At 58.0% G+C, this 26,555-nt stretch overlaps 1 protein-coding gene across 3 annotated transcripts; it reads right to left on the bottom strand.

The window, feature by feature from the left end:
* Positions 1 to 639: 639 nt before the first annotated feature.
* Positions 640 to 25,296, bottom strand: LOC133761798 (sodium- and chloride-dependent betaine transporter). Of its 3 annotated transcripts, none has more exons than XM_062194643.1 (16): positions 25,109 to 25,296; positions 23,051 to 23,127; positions 20,729 to 20,985; positions 13,700 to 13,834; positions 11,797 to 11,937; positions 11,030 to 11,117; positions 9,824 to 9,956; positions 8,554 to 8,688; positions 6,943 to 7,046; positions 6,190 to 6,314; positions 5,827 to 5,939; positions 5,301 to 5,438; positions 4,642 to 4,744; positions 3,694 to 3,794; positions 3,223 to 3,393; positions 640 to 1,145 (listed from the first exon to the last, which is right to left on the bottom strand). In XM_062194643.1, exons 3-16 carry the CDS (start codon positions 20,940 to 20,942, stop codon positions 1,002 to 1,004), a joined length of 1,845 nt encoding a protein of 614 aa, XP_062050627.1. In that variant the 5' UTR covers positions 20,943 to 20,985; positions 23,051 to 23,127; positions 25,109 to 25,296; the 3' UTR covers positions 640 to 1,001. The 3 variants fall into 3 exon arrangements, with proteins under 3 accessions (XP_062050627.1, XP_062050626.1, XP_062050628.1); XM_062194642.1 differs by lacking the exon at positions 25,109 to 25,296 and adding an exon at positions 24,644 to 24,858; XM_062194644.1 differs by lacking the exons at positions 23,051 to 23,127; positions 25,109 to 25,296 and adding an exon at positions 24,644 to 24,858.
* Between the last annotated feature and the right edge of the window lie 1,259 nt (positions 25,297 to 26,555).

Here is a 26,555-nt window from a genome sequence, read left to right as displayed (position 1 = left end):
TCCAAGAAGGCTGAGCGCAGGTGCACAGAGCGGTGCAGAGGGACCGTGAAGCCGGGGCGAGGACATCTGCCTGTGCCCAGTGTGTCAGAGGGTGTGCCCTCACAATCTAAGACCCTACACTAAGTCCCCGGCCTCTGGGGCACACGGCTCCATGCACTCTCCCCTCCCAGGACACTGTCCGGAAGTACTCCACCCTCTCACCTCTCCCACTTCCCTCTGAACACAAGAGCCTGGAACTTATCCAGACCCTGCCTTCCTCCCCCAGGAAGCCCTCCGGAGCCAGACAAGGACTGCAGTGGTCTGCAGGGGCGTGGGCAGAGGAGGGCTGTGTGGAAGGGGAGCAGGGGGGTGAGGAAGACAGGGAGCAGGCATGGTAGCAACAGCCGCCTGTTTCTCTCACGGCTCCATGACGGCCCCTGGGGGAGAGGAGGGGCAGATGGCAAGAACTAGAGGGTCCAAAGGGGAAGTCTGGTCGGAGGAGGCTGAGCCGGAAGAGAAGATACTCAGGCAGGGGCGCCAATCTGGGGAGGGGGTGCCAATCTGGGGAGGGGGCGCCAATCTGGGGAGGGCCCCTCCCCCAAGAGAGACAGGATTCTGTCCTCCCACCCCAGGACAGTGAGACGGAGCAGCAGCAGGCAGTGGCAGGAGATCCACACATTTGTTAGCTAAGGCAGGAGGGTGTAATAGCAGTGCCACCCGCTTCAGCACAGGGGGCCGGGGCGGGTCCTGTCCCTGACTGAAAACGTCACTGTGTCTCTTGGGTCCTTGGTTTCTCATCCATGCAGTCGGGGCAGTGGGTTACAAGCAGGATGGCCGGTGGTGGGGCTGCCTGGACCGTCAGGAAGGACCTCAAGGTCTACAAGCGGCCGTCTGCAGGGGGCGCCCCAGAGCTTGTCTGAGAGGCTGTGCTGGGGAAACGGAGGCAGCAGCTGTCCCCAGGGGCGCAGGGTGGCCCTGACCTAAGTTCCTGGCTCAGGGACCACCCGGCCTCTGGCCAGGTCCTACAAGTGAGTCTCCTTCTCCACGGCGATGAGGCCCTCCTTTGCTGGGGACGGCCTGCAGTCCTGGCTGGGGCCGCTGTCCAGACTCAGCTGCTGCGTGGGCTGTGGCAGGCTGGGGTCGGGGGTGATGAGCTGTCGGAGGCGCTGTGGAGAGAAGACACCAAGATGGAGCCTCAAATATGCAACCCCAGGACCCAGCCAGAGCCAGGCACACAGGGGCAGCTCGAGACAATGCAAGTGGATAAGCGAACAAGGATTTGAAGAGAGGCCATGACATGGTGATTAAGAACGTGAACTGTCTGGGTGCCTGTGCAACCTGAGGCAACCCACTGAACCCTCTGTTCATGTATTCCTCTCCATTTCCTCATCTTAAAAAGAGCATATTAGGGGCCAGCATGGTGCTGCAGCAGGTTGAGCTGACGCCTACAATGCCGGCATCCCAAGAACACCAGTTCAAACCCCGGCTGCTCCGCTTCCGATCCGGCTCCCTGCTGATGCACCTGGAAAAGCAGTGGAAGCTCCTACACCCACGTGGGACACCCGGATGGAGCTTCAGCCTGGTCCAGCCCTGACTGTTGCGGCCATCCGGGAAATGAGCCAGTGGATGCATGATCTCTCTGTCTCTGTCTCTCCCTCTCTGTAACTCTGCCTTTCAAATAAATAAATAAATCTTTACTTTAAAAAGTATAATAGAACACACTGCATGAAACAGTGTCTGGCCCAGAGTAAGTGACAAATAGATAACCTGTTTTTGATAACATCAGGACCAACCATCCTGTGCTACATTAGTGTCTACTGGTTTTTCTCATTATTAGCAGTACCATCTCCATTGCTATTGTTGTCATTGGTACCATCTCCTCCTCCCTTCTTTTTTTATTAGATTTTATTTATTTGCTTGAAAGGCAGAGTTACAGAAGGCAGAGGCAGAGAGAGAGCACAAGAGAGAGGTCTTCCATCCACTGGTTCACTCCCCAGATGGCTGCAACAGCCAGAGCTGCTCCAATATGAAGCCAGGAGCCAGGAGCTTCTTCTGGGTCTCCCACGTGGGTGCAGGGGTCCAAGGACTTGGGCCATCTTCTACTGCTTTCCCAGGCCACAACAGAGAGCTGGATGGGGAGTGGAGCAGCCAGGGCTCCAACTGGCGCCCATATGGGATGCTGGCACCACAGGCAGCGGCTTTACCCACTATGCCGCAGCACTGGCCCCAATTTCACAGCACCGGCCCCTCCTCCTCCCTTCTTGAGTGCAGATGTGTTGACTGGGATCACGGCAGCCTTGCTGCAACCATGAGGGAGATAAGCACAATGCTGAAAAGACGGCAGGTGGAGGCACAGAAATATAGGAAGAGTTTGGGCCCTAACGGCCTCGTTAAGCAGCCACATCCGATGCCTGCAGCCTCTCTGATCTTGATAGCAGCAAACAAATAGGTCTCTGCTTGTACTGCTGTGGCCTGCACTTCCTCTTACTCGTAGGCCAGAGAGAACTCTGCAGAGGCGCTGTCTGTGGGTCACAGGCTCTGCTCCCTCCAGGGACTCTCAGCAGGAGGAATCTGTGTGTGGCGTGCGCTGTGCTAACTGGTGGTCCCCTCTCCGAGAGCGACAACTCTGTGCTTACAGGCTTCCGCGTCCAGACACCCTCGCGTGCCTGCTGGTGACTTCATTTCCGTTCAGCCCTTTGGCAGTCTGCCCTGGGTCTTCCCACCAGGCGACCCGCCGGACGCCAGCGCACGGCCAGAGCCCCAGGACTCGTGAGAGCCGTGATGGGTGGGCACTAGGTACGGCAGTGAGGCTGCCGCTCGGGACACCAGCACCGGGTTTGCATCCTTGCTGCACTCCCAGTTCCAGCTTCCCTCTAACGCACTGCCTGGGGCAGCAGACCCTGCCACCCACACGGGAGACCTGGGTTTGAATCCTCATCTCCAGGTTCAGCCTGCCTCAGCCCTGGCTTTTACAGACATACGGAGAGTGAACTGGCGGATGGTAGGGGGAGTTCACTCTCTCTCTTTCTCCTGCCCCTTTTCAAATAAATGCCTGCATTTTTTTTTCCCAAAGAGACAAGCTTGAAACAAGGAGAAATTTTATTAAAAAAAATCTGAAAATGAAGCCATCGGACCAGTCTTCAAAAATCTTTGAGTCCAAGTGGCAAAAGAGCTGCCCCACACTGTGAGTGTGTGTGGGCTCCCCGGGCCCTCCTCTCATGGGTCACTCCCCCGGCCACCTACCTTCGTGAAGGAACCCTGGGTCTTCAGGAGGGAGACGACGATGCAGAGCGGGACGCAGGCCATGGAGGAGAACGCCAAGAACCAGCCGACGCAGTAGCCCCAGGCGGGGTACACGTAGATGTTGTTGTATCGGAGAGGGCTGTACTTGCTCAAGGAGAAGAGGAAAGTGGCCTGGGGAGAGGGGTGCCCAGCGGGTCAGAGGCCACGGGTGCCGCAGGAGCCCCGCACAGAGGACACCAGGGGCCCCCACCCACTCCCACCGGCACTGGGGCACACAGAGACGGAGAGCTGGGACACAGGGCAGCGAAAGGCAGGGAGCAGGAACTGGAACAGACGGTGGCAGTGACGAAACACCGGCTGTAGGGGAGTGGACCAGCCACGGAAGTCAGCGGCGCCGCCCCCACCCCCCACCCCGCGCACCCCCGCAAGTCCAGGGCAGCGGCAGCAGGTGGCAGCTGGGTGGGCACATACCAGGCAAAGTCCAGGGGTCAGAAACAGCCAGGAGATCTTCACCAGGGGCCAGGGCCGGTAGCCAATCATGTCCTGGATGTTGTCATAGAAACGATCCGCCCCTGACAGGTGGGAGGGGAGACTGTGAGATCCCAGAGCTCTGCGTCCCCAACCACAAAGGTGTGGTTCAGGTTGAAGCAGTAAACTGGCCAGGGGAAACCCACCAGGCCCTGGGGACCCGTGAGGCAGCAGCCCAGATTCAGAGAGCCAGGGAGCTCCACCTGGGTCCCCCAGGGAGGCCCGGCTCACCTTGGCTTTGCTTGCCCTCTCCACGTGTGCCCAGGCTCTAGGCAGAGCCAGGCTGGTCAGAAGGGAGGAGCCACTGCCAGGAGGCTCAGCGCCCCAACCCCACGCTCACAGGGGACCCCACCCTCAGGAACCCAAGGTTAGAAAGCAGCCGCTGCTGGGCAGGGGGAACACACAGAGGTTTATCAGCCACGTGGGGCGTCGGTAGTGGGAGAAGGTAAAAGACAGCTCCAAGGAGAGAGAAGGGCACTGGGGAGGAAGGCTTGGGCTAGCAAAAGAACAGGACCTGGAGCAGTGGAGCCCGGGGGGTACGGTCGATGACAGCTCCCGCCCCTACTGGCTGCGGCAGGAGACCCAACCTGCCCAAGCCTCCCCTGCCCTGCCCTGTGAAGGGAGGCTGTGCAGATGGCATGTGTGTGTGCGTGTGTGTGTGTGTGTGAGGCCACAGCACCAGCCCAACACATCCAAGTTTCTCCGCCTCGCGGTTCTCGGGCACGGCAGTCAAGGACGTCAGCTGTCACCCTCCCACGCGCTGCCTGCCCTGGCCTGCCATGTGTCCCAGGTGTGAGGCAGCTACCGTCACACTAGGACACACGGAGAGCAGCCCCACCCTCCGTCAGGCCCCGGGGGCTCTCAACCCGCCCCCAGATGCCCCCCACTCACCGTACACCCAGCTGATGGAGACCACCTCGAACACGGAGAGGAAGAGCAAGCATATCCCACTGCAAGCGTAGTAATCGAACAGCTGGAAGATGTACATCCCACCCTGCGGACAGGGCGCGGAGCTGACACCTCGGGCCCTCCGCCAGGCCACAGACACCTGCTTGGGGCGCCACCCTGCCCGGCTGTGCTGGACAGACGTTGCCTTATGTGCCCAGCACCCCACCTTCTGGAAGTTGGCAGCACCTTCCTCTGCCTCTTTTAGTTCGGGGTGTCCCACTCCCTGCTCCAAGCTGCACTTGGGAGAAGGCCCTCTCTTCCGTCTGCGGTTAGAAAGATGAGCCCGACGCTGCAGGAGCCACCTCATCTCACAGGAAGGAACCCTGCCTGGCCACAAACTTACAGGAAGACAGGGGCCTTCCTGCCAATGGCATCTGAGCTGCTGGATCCAGCCATGCCTGAAACCTATATCTCTAGACTTATCTGTTACTCGACCCAATCAATTCCCCTCCTGCTTAAGCCACGCTTGGTTTCTGTCACTTCAACCAAAGGAGATCCAAGTGAAGAGATTCTGAGTAGTCACAGGGAGGGAGGAAGGGCCGAGGTCACCACCCCCACTCAGCAGAGAGTGTGCCTCCGTGTGCAGCCACCAGCCCACTCACCTCGGTGACCAGCAGGAGCCCTAGCAGGTAGCACACAACCGCGATGGCCAGGATGAGGAGCTCACGCCGCCCTCTCTTGCGCAGCTGCCTGGGGAACATGTCCACGGAGGCTGTCACCAGGCACTCCATGCAGACAAACTGTGGGCCAGGAAGGGACGGGCCAGGTGAGAGGGGCACGCGCCCGCCCCTCCTCCCTTCACCCACCCTGGTGCCCTGGGGTGCAGGACGGGAGGGCCGTGGGCCACAAAGTGTCCCATCAGAGAGGGCTGCAGGGGAACAATCTGTCCCCAAGGCCAGCGGGCTGTGGGGCTGGGCAGCTGGAGCAGTGTGGGGACAACAGCACCCAGCCTCTTCTCAGAGGGGCCCGGGGCCCGTGCCACCCACCCCACCCCAAGCAAAAGCCCTGGGCACCAGAGGGCACGATTCGTGGTCAGGGGAAGGGGCGTGCGGGAGGCGGTCCCAGCTGCCAGGCCAGGCAGAGGCCGGGAAGGGGTCACGGAGGCAGGGCGGAGCGGGGGGGCTGCACCTGACTGTCGAGCCCGAGGAATATGAGCATGATGAAGAACAGGCAGGACCACAGCTGGGACAAGGGCATCATGGTCACGGCCTTGGGGAACGCGATGAAGGCCAGGCCAGGACCTGCCGGGCACACACAGCACAGTCGGGTGGGCTCGGGGCCTCTCCCAGGCGCCGTGTGCATGCGGGTCCACACACACGCACGTGTGGGCAGAGGGCTTCCACCCACTGCTCTGCTCCTTCCGTGCACCCGCCCACGGGGCAACCATGGGCCACCCCCGTCCACGCGCCCTGCCCTGGTTCTTGGAACTGCCCAGGACTCCGGGCGCTCCACCTCCCGCTCCCGGCAGGCCCCACACAGCACAGCACCCACCTGACTCGGCCACCTCGGAAATGGGCACCCCCTGCTCCTGGGACATGAAGCCCAGGACGGAGAACACGACGAATCCGGCCATGAAGCTGGTGGCGCTGTTCAGGAAGCAGAGGGCGATGGAGTCCCTGGGGGGTGCAGACAAGGAGGAGGAAGGAGGGGGGTGAGGAGGACAGGGAGTGAAGGGGGGAGGGGAGTGGGGGGAGACCGAGCCCAGGGCCCGGGCACCAGGAGGGGAAGGGGGGCAGGCGAGCGAGAAAAGGGAGCAAGAAAGAACTTCAGTCTGGGGAGTGAACCTAGTGTCAGTCCGACAGGCCTCTTGCCTCCCTGCCTGGGCAGAGCTGTGGCACACCAGGTGCAGCTGCCCCGGTGACTCCAGCATCCCCAATGAGCACCTGTTCCCATCCCAGCCAGCTCCCTGCTAATGCATCTGGGAAAGCAGCGGAAGATGGCCCAAGTGCTTGGGCACCTGCCACCCATGTGAGGATTCTAGAGGGAGTTCCAGGCTCCTGGTTTTGGCCCGGCCCAGCCCCAGCCATGGTGGCCTTATGGGGAGTGAACCAGCAGACCTCTCTCTCTCTCTCTCTTTCTGTTACCCTGCCTTTCAAATAGATAAATCTTAAAAAAAAAAAAAAAAAAAAAAGCCTCCCTGATAATACACCAGTGACTGTCAGCCTAGGTCCCAGGCCCAGCCCGGGGCCCTGCCCTCCTCAGCTCCCAGGGAGGCCCGGGGCCCCCAGCACAGCCGGCGCTCACCGGTAGCAGTTGTTGTGGTACTTGTTGTAGCTGCCCAGGGCCGTCAGGCAGCCCTGGCAGATGGCGAAGGAGAAGAAGATCTGGGTGCCCGCGTCCATCCACACCTACGGGAGACCCCAAGAATGTTGTCGACGGAGGGCGGGAGGGAGCCCCAGGACCTGACCAGGGAGACCAGGGATGCCCAGCCGTCACCCCACCGTGAGCGTCACACTCGGCTTCCCTCTCATGAGTGGGGCCGTCCCTGTTCCCATAGCGACCCTCCCCCAGGCAGGGCACGTTTGCAACTGGTAACCCCCCCAACACTGGTGCCCCTCGAATGCCTCCAGCGAGTCTGCACACCATGGCTGTGCCCCGGGGAGCAGGGCACAGCCGAGAGCCGCTTGCTCGCACTCAGCTAGTGCCTGGAGGCTGCTGTCGCCTGGGGCACAGAGGACACTTCATGAAAACACAAAGAAAAATACCAAGATGTGAGCAGGGGGACAAAAAAAAAATGTGTGTTCCAAGGAGTCCTGGAGGAGATGCAAACAGCCCCATAAACATGGGAGGCAGTCAACCCGACTCTCAGTAAAAGATAATTAGAGGCCAGCACAGTGGCGCAGCGGGTTAAGCCACAGTCCGCGACACCAGCATCCTCCATTTGGGCACCAGTTCGAGTCCCAGCTGCTCCACTTTCAATCCAGCTCTCTGTTAATGCACCTGGGGAAGCAGTGGAGGATGGCCCAAGTGTTTGGACCTCTGCCACCCACACGGGAGACCTGGAAGAAGCTGCTGTCTCCCTGCTTTGGCCCAGCCCAGCCCTGGCCATTGCAGCCATTTGGGGAGTAAATCAGTGGGTGGACAATCTCTCTCTGCCTCTGCCTCTGTCTCTCTGTAACTCTCTCAAATCACTAAGTCAATCTTTAAAAAAATAGATGCCCATCCCTTATCAGAGCACATGAGCTCAACACCACCTCCAGCTCCTGACTCCCACCTCCTGCTAATGCAGACCCTGGCGGGCAGCAGCGATGGCTCAAGTGAGTGAGTGGGAGACTTGGATTCAGTTCCTGGCTCCCAGATTCAGCCCCAGCCCGGTCCAGTCCCAGCCATTGCAGGCAACAAGCAGAAAGGATATCTAACAGGGGCTGGTGCTGTGGTATAGTGGGCTAAGCCTCTCTGCCTGTGGCGGCGCCGGCATCCCATATGGGCTCCGGTTCACAGCCCGGCTGCTCCTCTTCCTATCCGGCTCCCTGCTAATGGCCTGGGAAAGCAGTGAAAGATGGTCCAAGTGCTCAGGCCCCAGCACCCACGAGAGAGACCTGGAGGAAACTCCTGGCTCCTGGTTTCAGATTGGTCCAGTTCTGGCTGTTGCAGCCATTTGGGGAGTGAAACAGCGGACAGAAGACCTCTCTGTCTCTGTCACTCCCTGTCTCTGTCTTTTGGACGGAAATATACTAAATGCCAACAGAGACTATGTCCCAGAGGTGGGATTACATGAGATTTTTAGTTCCTTAGCGTTCTCTCACACGTTCCCTGGTTTTCTGCAGTGGGCATCGGGTGCTTTAGAACCCCTGGAAGCACAGTGGCAGCCCTGGGAAGGTGAGGCCTGGGGGGGGGGGGGGGGGTGGCACCCACCTGGGGGTCCTTGAGGCGCAGCAAATCCGGCTTCAGGTAATAGACGATGCCCTGGTAGGCTCCGGGAAGCGTCACGCCTCGGATCAGCAGGATGACCAGCATCAGGTAGGGAAACGTGGCCGTGAAATAAACAACCTGGGCGGGGGGGGGGGGCAAGGTCACTGCTGGTGGGGACCCCGACCCAGGCAGCCCCAGCTGCACTGAGCTCCCTCGGGGCCGCCGGAGGATAGGCACCGGGGACCTTCCACCTCTGCCTCTGCACATTCCAGCTGTCTTGCTCCCCCGCAGAGTGTGAGATGGACATCAGCGGGGGACGGGGGCGGGGACAGGCACAGGAGGGGTGCCCGTCTCCAGCCGATAGCCTTTCACAGACTGTTTAAAACCCAGAATCCGGTCTCCCTCAATCCCCTATCCTGGCAGCTCCCCCCAGGTCCCCCCGGCCCACTGTACCCTGGCAAGGGTGGGCCTGCCCCTCACCAGGGGAGGGGTCAGACTTGTTCAAGAATTTGCTGGGAAATTTAGACTGTACTTTTCCAGGCTTACAGCTGGGACAGCAACGGCTGCCTGACAGCCCAGGTCCTGCACACACACACAAAGGGTGTTTTCACTCTGCCCCAGGCAAGCCGGCTCCTGGCCCCAGGTGGCCACCCTTCTCTGCTATTATTACCACAATGGCCACTTTTATCATGACTGTGATTGCTACGATTGCAACAATCCACAGGCCCGGGAGGCTGCTTGGAGAGCAGCCTAAATGGTCAGTTCATCAGAGAAGCCAGGGCTCTGTTCAGTCCTGGCTTTTAATAAAGCACAAGGCAAGGGCGGGAAACAACTGTGCCACCTGAGGCTTCCCTAACAAGCCCACCAGTGTTCCCTCCTGGCTCGAACGTGCGCTCTGATGGGAAATTCGCCACGTCAAAGACAGTTCTGTTTGCTGCTTCGTCCTGCAAACGGCCTTCGTGCGCTGTTGGATGCTTTAAGCTAGTCCACAGACACACAGGCAAGGTCCTGTGTATGACGGAAACCAGAAGCAGCACGGCAGAAGTCCACAGCATTAGCAGGTCACCCTGATGGTGCACGTGGGGATCAGCTCCAGCACTGGGACTTCTGTATCTCCTGTTTTGCTGAGTATCACTCATGCAAACAGGTCTCTCAAAGCCATGTGGACAGTCTTCCATTGTGTGGAGCCAAGCCCCACCATGCCTTTCCCCACCTCTGCACCCCAGGCGTTCCCAGAGAGCTCCGGGGTGGAGGGGGGGGCAGCGCTCCTCACCTTGCCCGTGTACTTGACGCCCTTCCAGATGCAGAAGTAGCAGATGATCCAGGCGAGCAGGAGGCACAGGGCCAGCTCCCAGCGCAGGGCCCCCAGGTCATGGATGCCTGCCGTGATGCCCAGCACCCGTCTCCTGACGGATGGGGCAGAGTTGAGCACCGGGGGCAAGGCAAAGGGCACAACCCACCTTGTCTTCCAGTCTCCCGACCCTTAGCTGCCCCCACCGAGCTCCAGTCGCAGCTCTTCCCCACCCCACCCCACTCCTTCCTCACAGCCCCATTCCCACCACATCTGTATGCTCTTGGCTGTCCCAAAGGGATCCTGTTTTCCAACTCACCAGATCTCTCTGCTGTCCAGAGACAAAGACAGAGGTGAGGGTGGAGAGGGAGGTATGAAGGGGCGTACTGGGGACCTCAAAGGACGTATGGGAAACGCCATTTAGGGAAAGTGTAGAAGTGGGCAGCAGGTAAGACGCCACTTGGGACTCCTGCACCCCATTTTGGAGGGCCTGGGTTCAACCCAGCTCTGCTCCTGATGCCAGCTTCCTTCTAAATAAAGACCCTGGGAGGCAACAGTGATGGCTCAAGTGCTGGGTAAGTGCACCCAAAGGAGAGACCCCAGTGGAGTTCCGGGCTCCTGGGCATTTGCAGACTGAACCAGCAGATGAGAGAGACCTCTGTCCGCCTTTCAGATAACTTAAATAAATACAAAATTTTTAGTTATAAAAGTTTTGGTGAAAAAAATTTTGAAATGCGTGCAGACAAGGTTTCTTCAAAAGAGTTCATAGAAAATGCTTGTTATGAAAAAAGACTATACACATCAGTTTTTTCAAAATTTCAAAATTTTCTGCACCAAAATAAACTTATCTGTTAATTCCATTTTCCATGAAGTTTTGGGGTACCCTTGTGTGGTGTGAGTGTGGGGGTGAGGGTGGATGTGAGGGCATGGACGGACATGAGAACATGATTAGGAGGCACAAGCACGAGTCTAGTGGGCACGCGTGGGTTTGGGGTGGGTGGACAAGTGTGGAGGGTGCCAGAGTGCCCCTCACCGCTCTGTGGTGGGTGGGATCGGAGGGAGGCGTGGGAAGGGAGCAACTGCTACAAAGTGTTGCATAGCCAGCCTTAACCTTGCACCCTAGACATTTAGATTGCACGGCTCAGCCACCCAAAGTCCCCCTGCTTGGGGCCCCAGGCGCACACGTACTCCCAGAACTCCATGACGGGTGAGGTGAAGTTCTCAGTGGAGCTCCCTGTGCCGGCTCCCGAGTGGTTCAGAGAGTGCTGGCAGTACTCTGTAGAGGACAAGGCAGGGGACAGACCAGTGGGGGACAAGACGGGGAGAGCTGCCCTCTGGCCCTGCAGCCTGGTGGTCCCCACCCTCCCCGTCCCAGGGTGCCCTGGACCAGATCTCCTCTCCCCACCCCCACACTCCCTCACACAGCTACTCTAGTTCCCAGAGAGCCCGGCTGCTCCTGTGACCACCCTGCCAACTCCAGGCCCAACCCAGACTTCACAGCCCCACGCGCCTCCCTTGGCCCTGTGCTTGGCATGAAGCGGACATGGGAGACTCCTCTGCAGGCTGCACAGGGAGCCTGCCCCTCCCTTGGCTACAACTGCCACACTGTGAATTTCGCCCAGGGTAAGTTGTGGCTGGTTCACACATGTGTTTCTACCACTGCACTACGAGCTCCCCAACGCTGGGACCACGTGACTCTTGTTCAGCAGCAGACCTGGCACACAGCAGGTGCCCAGTGAACATTTGTTAAATGCATGAGTGGTGATAACCCCTTGCCATTGGGCGCTACAGGCCCACTACGTTCCCGCAACCCTACTGGGCTCGCCTAGCGGCCAACCCACACAAGGAACAGCCAACAGAACTGGCACGGAGCCCACCTGGCTTGGCTTTCAGGCCAGTTCTGCCACGTGCTCTGTCACCGGCCAGCATGGCCCAGCCTGGAGGGGGCGGCTTACCTGTGTTCCAGGAGTTGGTGCAGGTGGTCCAGGGCAGCTCAGAGGTGAAGGAGCTGAACAGGTAGAAGAGGGCCCAGGCGAGGATGATGATGTAGTAGACGTTCAGATAGGACTCAATGACCACGGATGCTAGCCCGATGCCTTCCAGGGTTGGGTGGTAGCAAGAAGACAAACCAGAGGAGTCACATTAGCCAAAAATAACAGGCACAGAGAAACCACAGGCTACGAGGGTTCTGGGGGCTCCACAGAGCAAACTAGTAGGATTACTGTATAGATGTGAAAAGCCATTTTCAGCACACTTATTCTAAGCGAGAGAGGCAGGTGACAGAACAGCTCCCTACACGTTCTTCTTTGGTGACATATCCTTGAATGCACATGCGCAAGCTCCCGCAAGGGTCTTCCCCCAAAACTCCACAAGCGGTTTGCTAGGTCATGGGATTTCAGCACACTTTTTCAAGTATTTTTTTCTGTTACCTTTAACCTATTACTATCATGTCAAATAAAGGAGACAGGCAGAATACAGGGCTAAGCAGGAGGGATGCAGGGCACCCGGTCTCAGCGTAAGAGCCAGAACACAAGGCAGACAGGATGAGGCAGAAGCCCCCAGGCCCGGGGCTCCGGGGTCTAAGCAGAGCCCCACACCACCTCTGACACCAACGCGGACTCTCTGGGTTGGCGGGGACACGCAGTCTCCTGGGGCACACGTGTTCTGCAAAGTGGAATCGTGTCACAGTCAAAAAGTGGCAAGTTGCCGCTCAGCTGTCAGTCCCGTGGGACAGGATCCTAGTGAGAGCCCGTCCCGTCCCCACCATCCTGGGAAGCTTCCCAACTGTTTAATGGAGGCCTATGGACATTGGAGGACAAGGCCTCGCTGGAGAACGCCTCAGACTTGGGGACTGGGCGCAGGGCACAGGGCGCTGACACTCTCACAGGTCCCCAGCAGACCCCCAGCCGACACACGCAGCACCCAGGGTGAGCCAAGCTTCAAGCTGTCCCAGCACCAAACTGGTCCTGCCTCGAAAGAACCCACATGGGAGCCACCTACTCACCACCATCCAGCCTGCTGGTTAGGCCCCTTGCCCAAGGGATGGGAGTCCCTGGATAGCGTAGTCCCTAAGCCCCTAAGGGACTGGCGTGAAGGCAGGGGTCTGCTCACCATCTCAAATGCACAAGGAAATGCTTCCCACTGGGCCCCAGGGGATCAGTCCAGTCAACTAGAGAGGTGGGGGAAGGGCACCCCAGCCTGCTCACACATCCCAAGCGATCCAAGGAGGCAGAAGCCGGGACTGTCTCTGGCACAGTCCAGCAGGAGGGCGGAGGACCAGCCTCCCGCTCAGGGGCAGGCTGAGTGACCTCGCTTGCCTTATCTTGAGATCAGGGGTCGCTGGGGTTTTCGGAGGATTGACAGGAGACGCGTGCCCAGTGCTCACCTGGGCCCTGACACGCAGCAGGGCTCAAGAGATGCTGGAGCGCCCCCCATCGTGATCGTCACCAGTGCACAGGGACGTTCTCAGCACTCAGGGAGGACAGAGTTCAAAGGCAAACGTGTCTGAAATCCGCGCACGTTCTCTCGGCATGCGCGTTCTGCATGGCCTTCTCGAAGACCCCGCAAACTCTGGAGGCCTGCCGGGACCAGGCCACATACCCAGAAACGCATTCCCCGTGAGGTTACTGAACATGAAGTCACGGGCCTCCCTTGCAGGGCCCTCTCCAAAACCCTGCACCTGATTTGCTACTTGCAATTCTCTATGATTTTTTTTCTTGCTTCCTCCAAGACTTGAAAGAGCTGGCGCCACCAGGCCTGATTATGCATTTTGCCCAGGATGAGAGTGGGTGCGCAAGTAGGAGGGTGAACAGTTCAGCAAGGGGGGTCGACGGCCCCATGGAGAGGAAGGCCACTCACCCTGGAAGAGAGGGCAGATCTTTTTCCAGGCTGTGACACTCCCCTGGCTCGTGTACTGACCCAGCGCCACCTCCAGGAAGAACACCGGGATGCCACAGCTGAAGAAGAAGATAAAGTAGGGGACGAAGAAGGCTCCTGCAAAAGAGAGGGCAGAGGCTGAGCCAACCCTTGCTCCTTCCCCCTTCAGCCCACCCAGAGAGCCACCCTCCAGCACCCCAACCCCTCAACTTCCTGTGCCTCCCACAGGCCCACATCAGCTAGGGGTGTCAGGCAGATAGGGGTGGCAGCTTTGTGGCCTGAGCCCTTCATGGGACGGGACAGAGCATTGAAGGTAAGAGTGGAAATTAAGGAGTCGGTCCCCAGCACATGCACCGTTTCTTTTTCATGGTGAGCTTTGTGGGTATAATCCATGTATTATTTCCGGAACCCATACATGTGTTCTGTAGAACTCGAGATGTTTGTGAAATTATCAAATTTACGACACGTTAGAGGACCACAAACCAACACACAGACCTTGGAAGCATGGTTTTCTCTCTAATAATTTCGAAAGGCCAGGCCGAGAGCCACCAGGCAGATTATCCGAGGGCAGAGCAGGAACATCCCATGGCTCTGAGCACACCATCCAGGCACGCGCTTCGCCCAGAAATCCAGCCGCAGGTGAGCGCCTCACTGTTCACCACAGAGCAGCCTTGGCGCTGAGTGGGTACTGACAGAGTCACCAGCTTCAGCACCCCCCCCCCCAAAGCAGCCTCCCACGGGGTAGGGACCACGGGATCCCCATCTTACAGATGAGAAAACTGAGACCAATTTAAATATGCAAAAACAGAAGCACACATGAGGGAACTGGCACAACCCCCTCGGTCTGGTCCCGAGCCTCTGCTCTTAAACCCAACCTTACACCCCTGAAGGTGATCCTCTTACTTTGTAGAACAGGTAGGAAGTCCAGAGGGAAAGAAAGAAGCCTGCTATGTCCTTCCAGATCCCTTCTAAGCACATATGTCTCCCGCTCCTGTGTTATTTGATAACCATTTACAATTTATACTGTGGGGCCAGGGCTAGGGCACAGTGGGCTAAGCCGCCACCTGTGCAGCCAGCATCCCATAGCGGAGTACGAGTTTGAGCCTTGGCTAATGTGCCTAAGAAAGCAGCAGAGGATGGCCCAAGCCCTGCCATTCACGTGGGAGACTCAGATGGAGTTCAGGGCTCCTTGCCACGGCCTGATCCATTCTCGGCCATTTGCAACCATGAGTGAACCAGCAAATGGAAGATCTCGCTCTTGCTCTCGCTCTCATTCTGTCTCCTTCTTTCTCTGTAGCTCTGCCTTTCAAATAAATAAATAATCTTTTTAACGATTTATATTGTGAACTTCTTTATAGCAATACATATATACCTATATCATTTTCCATTCCACCTTATGCATCTATCCTGGTGTATTTCTTTTTTTTTTTTTTTTTTTTTTTTTTTTTTTTTTTTTTTGACAGGCAGAGTGGACAGTGAGAGAGAGACAGAGAGAAAGGTCTTCCTTTTGCCGTTGGTTCACCCTCCTTCCTGGTGTATTTCTAAAGTCCCTTGTCGCTGGGCATTCTGGCAGCTTCATGAGAAACCCTGCCACGTGAGACCAGTGCCCACATCTTGGTGGTCTGGCTAGCTTACTCCTTAGCACAAATTTCCAGTAGAGGACTTGCTGAAGCAGGGGGTGTGTACATTTGGGGGCAGGGGCCAGCAGGCCACTACAACCATCTGGAAGTGTAGAGTTCGCTGGCATTACATGGGTTCTAGATTTTGCTCAGCCGGCACTGTCACCCACCCCGAGAACACTGCCACCATGCGAACTGCGACTCTGCACACGTTACATGTGAGCAGCCCCGGCTCTCCTCTCTGCCGGCGTGACTGTCCTATTCCGGGGACCTCACGTCGGGGGAAGCCTGCAGCATTCGTGCCCCGCGAGGTCACCCGCGCCACTGCCAGCATCGCGCTGTGCTCCGGCCCCACAGCAGCTCCGGCCGCGCATGCGCTGGTGGAGCGCGGGTTGCCGCCTTCGGGGAATGCAGTTTTAAGGTCACTGACGCATATTTCCAAATCGCCCTTCAAAACGCTTGTCCCCCTCTGTACTCTGCGCTGGCCTCTGTGCAAGAAAAGGACAAGGGCCTGTGTCTTCTGGAGCCCCGGGAGGCACCACAGCCAGGAGCCCTCCGCAGAGTCCTGGGGCTCCTTCGAACCCCACCTCTGCCTTTCCCACCTGGGCAAGACTGCAGCATCGGCAAACACTGCCTGGAAGGCCTTGCCTCGCGTGGACAGTGCCCAGGAGAAGGGCCTCCCCCACAGGGCCCGTCACAGGAAGTCTGGGGGGCAGGGGCACGAGGCCCACGGGACCCTTCCCCACCAGCTTCTGTCCTACCCCCTGGCATGTGAACTTGTGTCCCACACAAGACGGGCTGACCTCAGTCCGGGGCCACCCTGACCCAGCAGCAGCAGTCCCGGGCCCCCGAGGGGTTCCAGATCAGGGGCAGGGGTGCCCACCCCTGAGGCCCCCTCTCCTTTGAACCTACCAGAACCCTTGCTTTGGGCTCCAGCCTCATCCGCAGTGGCCTCGGTGCGTGGCCAGGCTGTGGACACGGGGGTCTATGCAGGCACTGTGATTGGCGCTTGTGCCAAGTGTAAAGCCTCCCCCACCCCCTCGGCTCTAAGTCACACCAGTGTCTCCGTGCCAACAAAGGATCTCAGGATGGGCTCTTGTCTAGCCCTGAAGCTGACCTGCCTCAGCGGCTCCTCTCTGTCAAAGACCTACTGAGACCAACGACCGTACAACTGCTTTTTTCTTTTGTCTCTTGTGAACGATTTTTCTCTATAGAACTGTGTTTATTAACTAACAGTTTCCCTGCATGTTTTACTAAAGACCGTATTTAGCTGCTCATCAGGGTGTATGATTAGCTTAAGAGGAGCCCTATCACCACAAAACAGGGACCCTTGGGTTCGTCTGTGATGTCCTGGTCCCTCTTCAATCTCTTCCCAGGCTGTTGGGAAACTCATCTCCTCGCTTTTCTGCCTTCCTAGATCACCAAAGACCAACGACCCCAGACCGGAATCCCAGACTGCTTCAGCCCTCTTGCGTTAAAGACAAATGAAAGACCCCGGATGGCAGCAGAGTCAGCCCTCCGTGTCCACGGCTCTGCCCCTGCCGGTTCAGCCCATCACAGGTAGAGAACAGTCCGCCAGCCACTGCCTCTGTGCTGCTCACATCCTCGCCCCCTCAGCAGTACAGGAGCAGGGCCATTTGCACGGCATTTGCACGTGCTCCATACTGTCAGTCATACAGAGAGGATTTTTTTTTAAAGGTTTGGTTCCTGACTCCGGATCCTGCTTCCAGTTTGCTGCTAATATGATCTCTGGGCATCATCTGGTTCCTGCCACCCATGTCAGAGACCTGGATTGAGTTCCTGGCTCCTGGCTTCCGCCCAGCTGGGGACCACTGCAGGCACTTGGAGAGGGAACCAAGTCGGAACTCCCCCTCTGTATCTCCCCCTCTGTATCCATTATACATTTTTTTTTTTTCTTTACAAGAAGAAGAAACCACTGGCAGGGCAGAGGCAGGGTGGACACTGCTGGAGCCCGAGGCCCCATTCAGGTGGAGCAGTGGGGTGCATGCAGGGTGGTGGGGCCTAGGCAGCCTGGGTGCCAGGAGCCCCTGCCATCCTCCGCCACCGTGGTTCTGGGCAGGTCCTGCTCTGCAACATGAGGGCTAACACTTGCCCTGGCTCCAGTAGCCTGTGTGGCTTGCGATGGACCCACATTCCCAGCCTGGCCCCCTCTGATTGCCTCCCTAATGTCCATGTTGTACTGGTCTCCTGCGTAGCCACGGCACCACAGCCCTGACCCACAGAGCAACCTCATTTCCATGTCTTTGTACTCACTGAGTCTGGCAGCTTGTGGATGAACCACAACATAAAGATACTTATTTGAAAGGCACAGTAACAGAGAGGCAAAGGCCAAGAGAGAGGTCTTCTATCCTCTGGTTCAGTCCCCAGATAGATACAATGGCCAGAGCTGGGTTGATCCGAAGCCAGGAGTCAGGAGCTTCTTCTGGGTCTCCCATGGCAGGTGCAGGGGCCCAACCACTTGGGCCATCTTCTACTGCTTTCCCAGGCACATTAGCAGGGAACTGGATTGGAAGTGAAGCAGTCGGGTCTCGAACAGGCGCCCATATGGGATGCCGGCACTGCAGTCGGTGGCTTTACCCGCTACTCCACAAAGCTGGCACCTGGAGAAGGATTTTCTAAACAGTGTTTATTTCCAAATGGGAGTGTTTCTAATAGTTATTATTTTCTTTTCCACCAGAAGAATAAAAATCATTTCCCCGAAGGCAAATACAAATTTGCTCCATCGCAAAGAACGACATACTGAGCAATTCTGCCTATATGAGATATTCCAAATGGGTTGATCCAGAGACAGGCGGCAGCTTGGTGGATGCCAAGGCCTGGGGCTGAGGTGGGAGATTAGGGAGTGATGGCTGATGGATACTGAATTTTCCTCTTTGGATAATGAAAATGTACTAAAATTGATTGTGGTGATAGTTGCCCAATTTTGTGAATATACTAAAATCCATTGAATTTCACACATAAAAAATAATAACAGGCTGGCACTGTGGCATAGTGAGTAAAGTCGCCACCTGCAGCTCCAGCATCCCACTTGGATGCTGGTTCAAGTCCCAGCTGTTCCATTTCCAATCTAGATCCCTACTAACGCACCTGGGAAAGCAGCAGAGGATGGCTCAGGTGCTCGGGCCCCTGCACCCATGTGGAAGACCCAGAAGAGGGGCCGGCACCATGGCTCACTTGGTTAATCCTCTGCCTGTGGCGCCGGCATCCCATATGGGCACCGGTTCTAGTCCTGGCTGCTCCTCTTCCGGTCGAGCTCTCTGCTATGGCCCAGGAAGGCAGTGGAGTATGGCCCAAGTGCTTGGGCCCTGCACCCGCATGGGAGACCAGGAAGAAGTACCTGGCTCCTGGCTTTGGATTGGCACAGTTCCGGCTGTAGTGGCCATTTGGGGGGGTGAACCAATGGAAGGAAGACCTTTCTCTCTGTCTCTCTCTCTCTCTCACTATAACTCTAACTGTCAAATAGATTAAAAAATAAATAATGATAATAATTATTATCTGACACCTCCACACCCTGACTCTGCTAATTTTTGCTACCACTGCCAAACAATAATAATAAAAATATGTTTCTTGAGGCCAGCATTGTGGCATAATGGGTTAAGCTGCCACCTTCAATACTAGCATCCCATACGGGCATCAGTTCAAGTCACAGCTGCTCCACTTCTGATCCAGCTCCCTGCCAATGAGCCTGGGAATGCAGCAGAGGATGGCCCAAGTCCTTGAGCCCTTGCACCAACATCAGAGACTTGGCAGAAGCTCCTGGCTCCTGGCTTTGGCCTAGCCTAGCCTTGGCTGTTTCAGCCATTTGGGGAGTGAACAGAGGATGGAAGATCTATCTCTCTCCTTCCTCTCTCTCTCTCTCTCCCTCCCCCCCCACCCCTGTAACTCTGCCTTACAAATAAATAAAATGAATCTTTAAAAACAAGAAAGTATGTTTCTTCAGTCTGCAGACATCATTTCTCAGACAACAAGTCTTCACGGCTGCCATCCCACTCAGGGCCAAGGCACAAGCTGTGCTGCCTGCCTGCCCCTGACAGCACTCCTGCCTTTCCACTCTAGCCACTCGGCCCCTGCAAGCAGGCCAGCTGCACCCTCACCCCAGGACCTTTGCACTCGCTGTTCTGGCTGTTGGGAGACTCGCTCCTTCACCTCCCCCAGATCCCTGCTCACGTATCACCTTCCTGTTCACCTATCTCCCCTGCTTTCCTCTGCTCCACTCGCCACATCTGACCTGCCACATGTGTCCCTCATTTGAAATCTGCCCCTCCGTCAGAACACAGCATCTGGAGTGCATTCTGTGCGTCTCTGCAATAGTGTCTGGCACACAGTAGGCCTGAAGTGATATTAGTTGAATGAATCAATTCTATGACCTAACATTTGTGTACAACTGGGGAGTGAACTAGAGGATGGAAGACCTATCTATCTCTCTCTCCTCATCTCTGTCTCTGTCTTAAAGAACCAGCTTATCAAAAACTCAGATTCTGGGCTGGGTGTTTTAGCATAGCAGTGATCAAGATGCCACCTAGGGGCCGGCGCTGTGGCTCACTAGGCTAATCTTCGCCTGCGGCGCTGGCACACCAGGTTCTAGTCCCAGTCGGGGTGCCGGATTCTGTCCTGGTTGCCCCTCTTCCAAGCCAGCTCTCTGCTGTGGCCTGGGAGTGCAGTGGAGGATGGCCCAAGTCCTTGGGCCCTGCACCCACATGGGAGACCAGGAGAAGTACTTGGCTCTCAGCTTCGGATCAGCGCGATGCACTGGCCGCAGCGCGCCAGCTGCGACAGTCATTGGAGGGTGAACCAACGGCAAAAGGAAGACCATTCTCTCTGTCTCTCTCTCTCTCACTGTCCACTCTGCCTGTCAAAAAAAAAAGATGCCACCTGGGAAGCCTACAGCTAATATCAGAGCGCTGGCTTCAGGCCCCGCTCTGCTCCTGATTCCAGGTTCTTGCTAACGCAACCGCTGGGAGGCAACAGACGGACAATGGCTCTGGTAGCTGAGGCCCTGCCACTCACGTGGGAGACCCAGACTGAGTTCCAGGCGCCTGGCTAGCAGCCTGGCCCAGCCCTTGTGGTCGTGGGTATTTGGGGAGCGAACCAGTGGACGGTGGCGCTTGCTATCTTGCACTCTATCTCTGGTTTTCTTGCTGTCCCTCAAATTAAGTAAATGCATGCTTTGCAAATAAAACTGGCCCTGCCCGCTGCCTCCTTCAAGCTCAGCACAGCCCTGTTTGCCAACATCCCCACTTCACAGAGTGGCCCCGAGGCTGGGGGTGGAGCCGGGCCTGCCTCCAACTCCAGCGCCTGCCCCCCTTCCGCTCCACCACACTGCCCGGGCAGGAGGGGCCCAGCCACCACGCCTACCTCCGAGTGAACTCACCACCTCCATTTTTGTAGCAGAGATAAGGAAACCTCCAGACATTGCCCAGCCCAATGATCTCCCCGGCCACTGACAGCACAAACTCCATCTTGTTGGTCCATTGGCCCCGATCCTTCACCTGGTCCTCGCCTTCCTGGTCCAGTTTCTCGCCCTCCTCGGGGACCCAGGAGACCAGGGGAGGCGCATCCTCGTGGACTGCCAGCTTTGTGTCCATGGCCCCAGGATGGACTGGGAAGCCCCGCAGGGAGGGGCAGAGCCTGGGGGAAGGAGAGGGATGAGCTGTGACCGCGACACGCGCCCGGCCCTCCTGTTCCCGCTGTAACCTCTGCGGCTGCGACCCGGCGTGTCTCCCCAGAGTCTCCACAGCACTCACACCTCAAGTTGCACTCAGCTCCCCTGACTCCCACAGCAAACGGGGAGCCGGTCTTAGCCGATATTTTTGGAAGGTAGATTTATGTATTTATTTATTTGAAAGGCACAGCCATAGAGAGAGAGGGAGAGACAGAGACAGAGAGAGAATCTTCCATTGGCTGGTTCACTCCCCAGATGGCTGCTAGGGTTGGACCAAGCTGAAGCCAAGGAGCCTGGAAGTGGCCACGTGGGTGCAGGGGCCCCAGCACTTGGGCCATCTTCCGCTACCTCCCCGGGCCCATTAGCAGGGAGCCGGATGAGATGCGGAGCACCCAGGTCTCAAACTGGCGCTCTGATGTGGCACGGCAACGTCACAAGCCGCTGCATCACAACCCCCTGCTGACTTTTCAGATGGAAAAATCCAGGCCGACAGTTGATGAAGAGCACAACTGGGATGAAACAGCCAGGGTGGGGCCCTTACTTCAAGTCCCCTTTGACCTTCACAGCCAAACACCACTCCAGGGGACCTGTGGCCTCCAGGTCAAGGGGATTGAAGGCTGTCGGGGTGGCCGAGGTGACTGCACAGCACAGCACGCTGCTGGCCAGCTGTGTGCTCACCCCTGTGCCGGGCAATCGACAGACTCAGGGTAAACAGGGCAGCCTGGGAGCTCTCGCATCTGATTGGGCGGGGAGGAGAAGGTGGGGCCTCTGCACAAGGCCACAGGAGCACCGGGCTTGGCCCCAGGGCCAGGCACAGATCTTCGAGGGAACCCTGGCTCCTCTGCTCTCAGCCACCTCTGTCCTGAGAAAACATGACACTACCACTCCCACCTGCGATGACCAAATGACAGGGCCCCACAAAAGTAGGGCATGCACACCAGGACAGGTCACTGCCCTTGCCCTTGCCTTTGCCCTCCTAAAGGGCTCAAAGCTCCCTGGACCTCCAGAAAAATGACACAGGTCACGGAGTTTCACTCTGTCCCCCCCCCCCACCAGTTTGTCAGTTGCCAGGCGACAGTGCAGCCCTGTCACGTTGGATGGTATTTGCCTTCTCCCCTCCCCCTTGGACAAACAGCTTGAGGCCACCTCGGCCTTAGTGTCCAGGGCTTGCAGGAGGGGTGCCCTGGCTGTGGAGGAAGTCTCCCCAAGGCACCACCCTTACTTCCGGGGGCCGCTGGGGGGGATCAAAGTGACCAGGCCTACCAGGGGCTCTGAGAAACACAGGATTCCCTGTATGAAGGAAGAGTCTGTGTTTATTTGTTGGTCCTTTCAACCCAGGCAACAGCCCAAGCCCCAGTCAATTAGAGAGGCGTGGGCGGGAGCCCTTGAGGGTGATGGAAATTTTTGAAGGTGACTTGGAGTGCTCAGGTTACCCCAGGAAGGGGGAAAGTGTGTCCGGGTGGAATTCCTGTATGGGGACCTACTTGGGACTTCTTATGCCAGCTCAGGCTAGGAGGGAAGACCAGGAGAAAGTCACCCAGTGGAGAGCAAAGGCCTTGAACCTCTGATCTAAGGGAGGAGGGAGATGGAGAGGAGGAAAGACAGCTCCAGGGTTGGAGACCCAGCAAGAGGTTTGGGCTCCGGGGAAAAGCTGGAGACACCTGAACCCCAACATGGATATTACTACGGAATCGGGACTGGGGCACCCGGAGCAGTGACCCCAGAATCATTGGCAAGCAAATGAATGAACATGGGTGATAGAGCACCAGACAGGAAACTCAAGTTCTAGACCAGACCTAACTCAAAGTTCACAGTAATAATAAATAATTGTAGGTTAGCAGTTGAGTAAGCACCATGCTAAGAACACATATTTCTTCATATGCTGTGCTAGATGGCACAGTCTTTGCAGTAGGTACTACCTTTAGCTCCACTTTATGCTTGAGCACATGAAGCTCAGAGAGACTAAGGGAACAACACCTGGCACCTAGCAGGTGCTCAATAAAACTGCTTGTGAATGGTGAATAAACTTACCAAGACAAAAAGGGGCGGAGCTGGATCTTGCTGTGTGACCTCAGGCAAAGCACACCTGCTCTGAGCTTCACTTGTTCCTGGAAGAAAGAATGACTCCCACTCAACAGGGGTATCCGGGGGAGAGAGGGAGGGAAGAATGGGGTCAAAAAGAAATTCTAGCCTTGTCAAGCCACAGGGGAGCTCGACCCAGGGCAAGAACGGAGCACAGGGTTCCCCATGATGATGATGATGATGATGATGACCGGCAGAGCAGAGGCATGGGGGCAGGGGGACCCCATTGCAGGGGAGAGGAAGTGGAGAGAAAGCCGAGGAGAGCCGGAGCGGGGACATGGGGCTCAGGCTGTATCAGAGAGGGAGAAGCAGAGCACAAAAACACACAGTGACAAACTGACACTGACATTTTTTGTAAAGTAAACTAAAAAAGTTAAATGGGAGGAGCATAACTCCTTGGTAACGATGAAAACCCGGAAGGGCAGAAGGAAGCAAGAGCAGACGACTGGGAAAGCTGGCCCCGAGCCATGGGGGCTCAAGGGAAACCGACTTCCCTCACAGCAAGAGGGACTGGAGCCAGACTCAAGGAAGAAATATGCTAGGGACGCTGGACACCGAAACGAGCCGTGTGGAGGTAAGGATGGCGCGCACCACCGCCACGGTGGCCGGCTGCTAGGAATCCCATGACAACGGAGTCATCCGCTGTCAAGACGACTTCTGGGGCTCCCTTCCCCCAGGGTCCACCCCCATTCTGCCCCCCCACCCCAGCACCTTGTCCCCAGGCTTCCCGCCTGCTTTGCTAACCCAAGGCGGGGGGAGTGGGGGACAGAGGATGACCCTCACCATACGTCAGTGCCTTCCAGAAGCAAAGACCCACTGATCTAGTCTTCCCAAGTGAGCAAGTACAAAGTCAGCTCAGTTTTCAGGAGCCGGGGGTGTGTGGACAGAAGCCTGGCCAGGGGCTAGCAGAGGGGCATGCAGGTCCCTGGGGGCTGCTCCCCACGTGCGGGCGGTCCAGCGCAGTCTCCTTCCCTCCCCAGAGCGGCCCACACCCACATACCAACACCCAGTCCCCTCCACACGCAGTGCCATTCCCGTCACGTTCCTTTGCACACACATACCTGTGTGCATGGCACCAAAGCCTGCCTGCCTCTGCGCTCCCTCACGCCCCGTGGGCGGCCCACGCCTCCCCCCAGCAGCCTCATGGCCCTCCTGGGACACCTGCTCACCCGTGCCTCCCCCACCCAAGGCCCAGGCTGCTTCCTTCTTCTGGGAGACACTGGTTCCAGCCAGGCCCCGAAGGGAGGGCAGGAGGTGCACCTGCGATAGCCGACTGCAGACCTGTGCCTTTAGCACCACTCCAGCTTCTCAGCCCCCTCTCACTTCCCACCTTGCTGGACACCGGCTGTCACCCGCCTCTGCCACTCACTGCGACAGTGGCCTTTCTCGCCACACGGCCTCAGCCCCGAACTGCTCTGATGTCCCGACCAGGGAGGGGAGCTGTGGGGCCCCCCACTTCCACCAGGGCTTCTCTCCCAGCCCTCACCCCCATTGGCCCCCCAGGATGGCCCAGCCTGAGCTGGCCCCTGGTTCCCTGCTCACCTCCGTCCCGAGTCAGGCTCCTGCAGTCAGCGGAGCCCCGTGCATCAGGTCTCCGGTGAATCCCAGGAAAGTGGCTTCCGGGAGTTGAAAGGGAAGCCGTCCTCCACCTTCACCCCTCCTGCTCCTCCCCATGTGGAATCTCATCCCAGCTGATCTGGGACTCCAGAGTGTGTGTGTGTGTGTGTGTGTGAATGCACTGGGAAGTGAAGACACAGAAACACCACAAGCAACAGAACGGACTGAGGCCAAAAGTTTGTGAACCAAGATTACAACACCGACCTCAGGAAGCCAAGTCCCCGGGCTGTCCCCGGGCCCCTCCCACCCATCCAGACCCGTGCTCCCTTGGGCAAGGGAAGGGGCTCAGGGACCCACATCCCAGCCCCACCTGCCCTCTTTCTCATCCCTTGTCCCTGGCCGGCGAGCCCCCTCCCAGGGAGGACCCTGGCAAGGTGCAGCCCCTCTTACCCGATTGGGAGGATGCAGCCACCAAGTCCCAGCTGGACACTGAGCCGCGGGAGGGCTGGCCGCCAGGCCAGGGCAGGGAGGAGGGTGAATCAGACTCTGGAGTTTTCCACCAAGTACCTGCTCTGGGTGCTACCCGTGCGGCTCCAGAATTTCCCAACCACCGCCCTTATCCTTGGCATCGTTAGGGCAAGTTCCTAGCCCAGGGTGGCAGCCACGCCTCCCGGGGTTCCCGGGGAAGCCTCAGTTTCCCCATCTGTCCGAGGTGGATCACAGGACCTGGTTGGCCGGGATGCTGTGGGGGTTTTAAAGCGGGAGCGAGAGGCTGCTCGGGAGGTCAGGGGCTGGGGGCGGGGAGGGGACTCGGTGGCCGGCCCGGGGATTCCTCCGGAAGCGCGCGGGGGGGGGGGGGGGGGGGCTGGCTGAGATCATGGGGTGGCGGGCCGGGCCACACTGAAGCAGGCTCGCCGCACGGGGGCCCTGGTCAGGACAAGGACGATGCCTTTGCGGCCAGGTGTTGCGGCGGGAAAGGACGCCGCGGAGAGGAGGGGAAATTTCCCTTCGCGCGAGCTTCCTCTCTGGGTGCCGGCACTCCCCGGCGGGGGCGGGCTGGGGAGCGAGCGCCTCCGGCTGTAGTTTTCCATCGGGCACCCCGACTCGGCGCCTTGCCTTGGGGCCCCCGGGCAAGAGAGACTCGGAGCGTGGCTCAGCCAGAAGTCACGCCGGGGTGCGGTGCCGCCCCGGCTCCACGCGGCCGAGGGAGTGAGCGAGCGCACCCCTGCCGGTGCAGACGGCGGGCACACCGCAGGGGTCCACCCAACTCCTGGGGGCCGCCGTGGTGCAGCTGCTCCGGAACCCAACAACAGGCTCTCTCCAAAGGCTCCCTCTTTTCCCAGCTGATGTGCGCGTCTCTGTCTTCCCAGAGAGCAGAGTTGGCTCTTCCGCCCAGACAAGGCTGCCCACCCCTCCACGGCTTTTATCTGAGCGCCTCTGGCCTTGGTCTCCTCATCTTAAGCCCCAGCTCTCCCTTGTTCAAGGCCACCCCCTGTTGGAAAACTGAAGACCTCAGATGCCAGAGACCCCCCTCTTTGCAAAAGGTAGGAGTCCTGGGATGTCTCTGTCACCCTGGACTGTCCAGAGTGGAAATGAAACACGGTGACAGGAATCCACCATCTTGCTGCAGTAAGAATTGCTGGACCCCTTGAGCGTTCTCACCACGCTCAGCTGCCAGTCCCTGTGTCCTGGGCGTCTGACTCGGGCCAGGCGCCTCGCGGTCAACCTCGCTTGTCCCCGTAGAGCCTTGAGACGCAGCAGGTGGCAGCCCTATTTGACAGACAAAATGATGGATCGAGGAGCTAGGTGGCCCATGCCAAGGCCGTGCACCAGTCAGTGACGGAGCTGGGGTGTGATGCACACATCCACCCGTGCTCCACGCCGCCATATTGCCCCG

Source organism: Lepus europaeus, chromosome 6 (genome assembly GCF_033115175.1).
Source record: "Lepus europaeus isolate LE1 chromosome 6, mLepTim1.pri, whole genome shotgun sequence".
NCBI lineage: Eukaryota > Metazoa > Chordata > Mammalia > Lagomorpha > Leporidae > Lepus > Lepus europaeus.
This window is presented reverse-complemented; position numbering and strand designations above follow the sequence as displayed.

What these genes read in the sequence shown, in the direction of transcription:
- LOC133761798 (XM_062194643.1), bottom strand. Translation starts at nt 20,942, where the DNA reads ATGGACACAAAGCTGGCAGTCCACGAGGATGCGCCTCCCCTGGTCTCC. An exon ending in CCCGTCATGGAGTTCTGGGA is followed by an intron (nt 9,957 to 11,029) that starts GTACGTGTGCGC and finishes CCCATCCGTCAG; the next exon opens with GAGACGGGTGCTGGGCATCA. An exon ending in TGACCCCTGGACTTTGCCTG is followed by an intron (nt 3,394 to 3,693) that starts GTATGTGCCCAC and finishes CCCTCTCCCCAG; the next exon opens with GCCACTTTCCTCTTCTCCTT.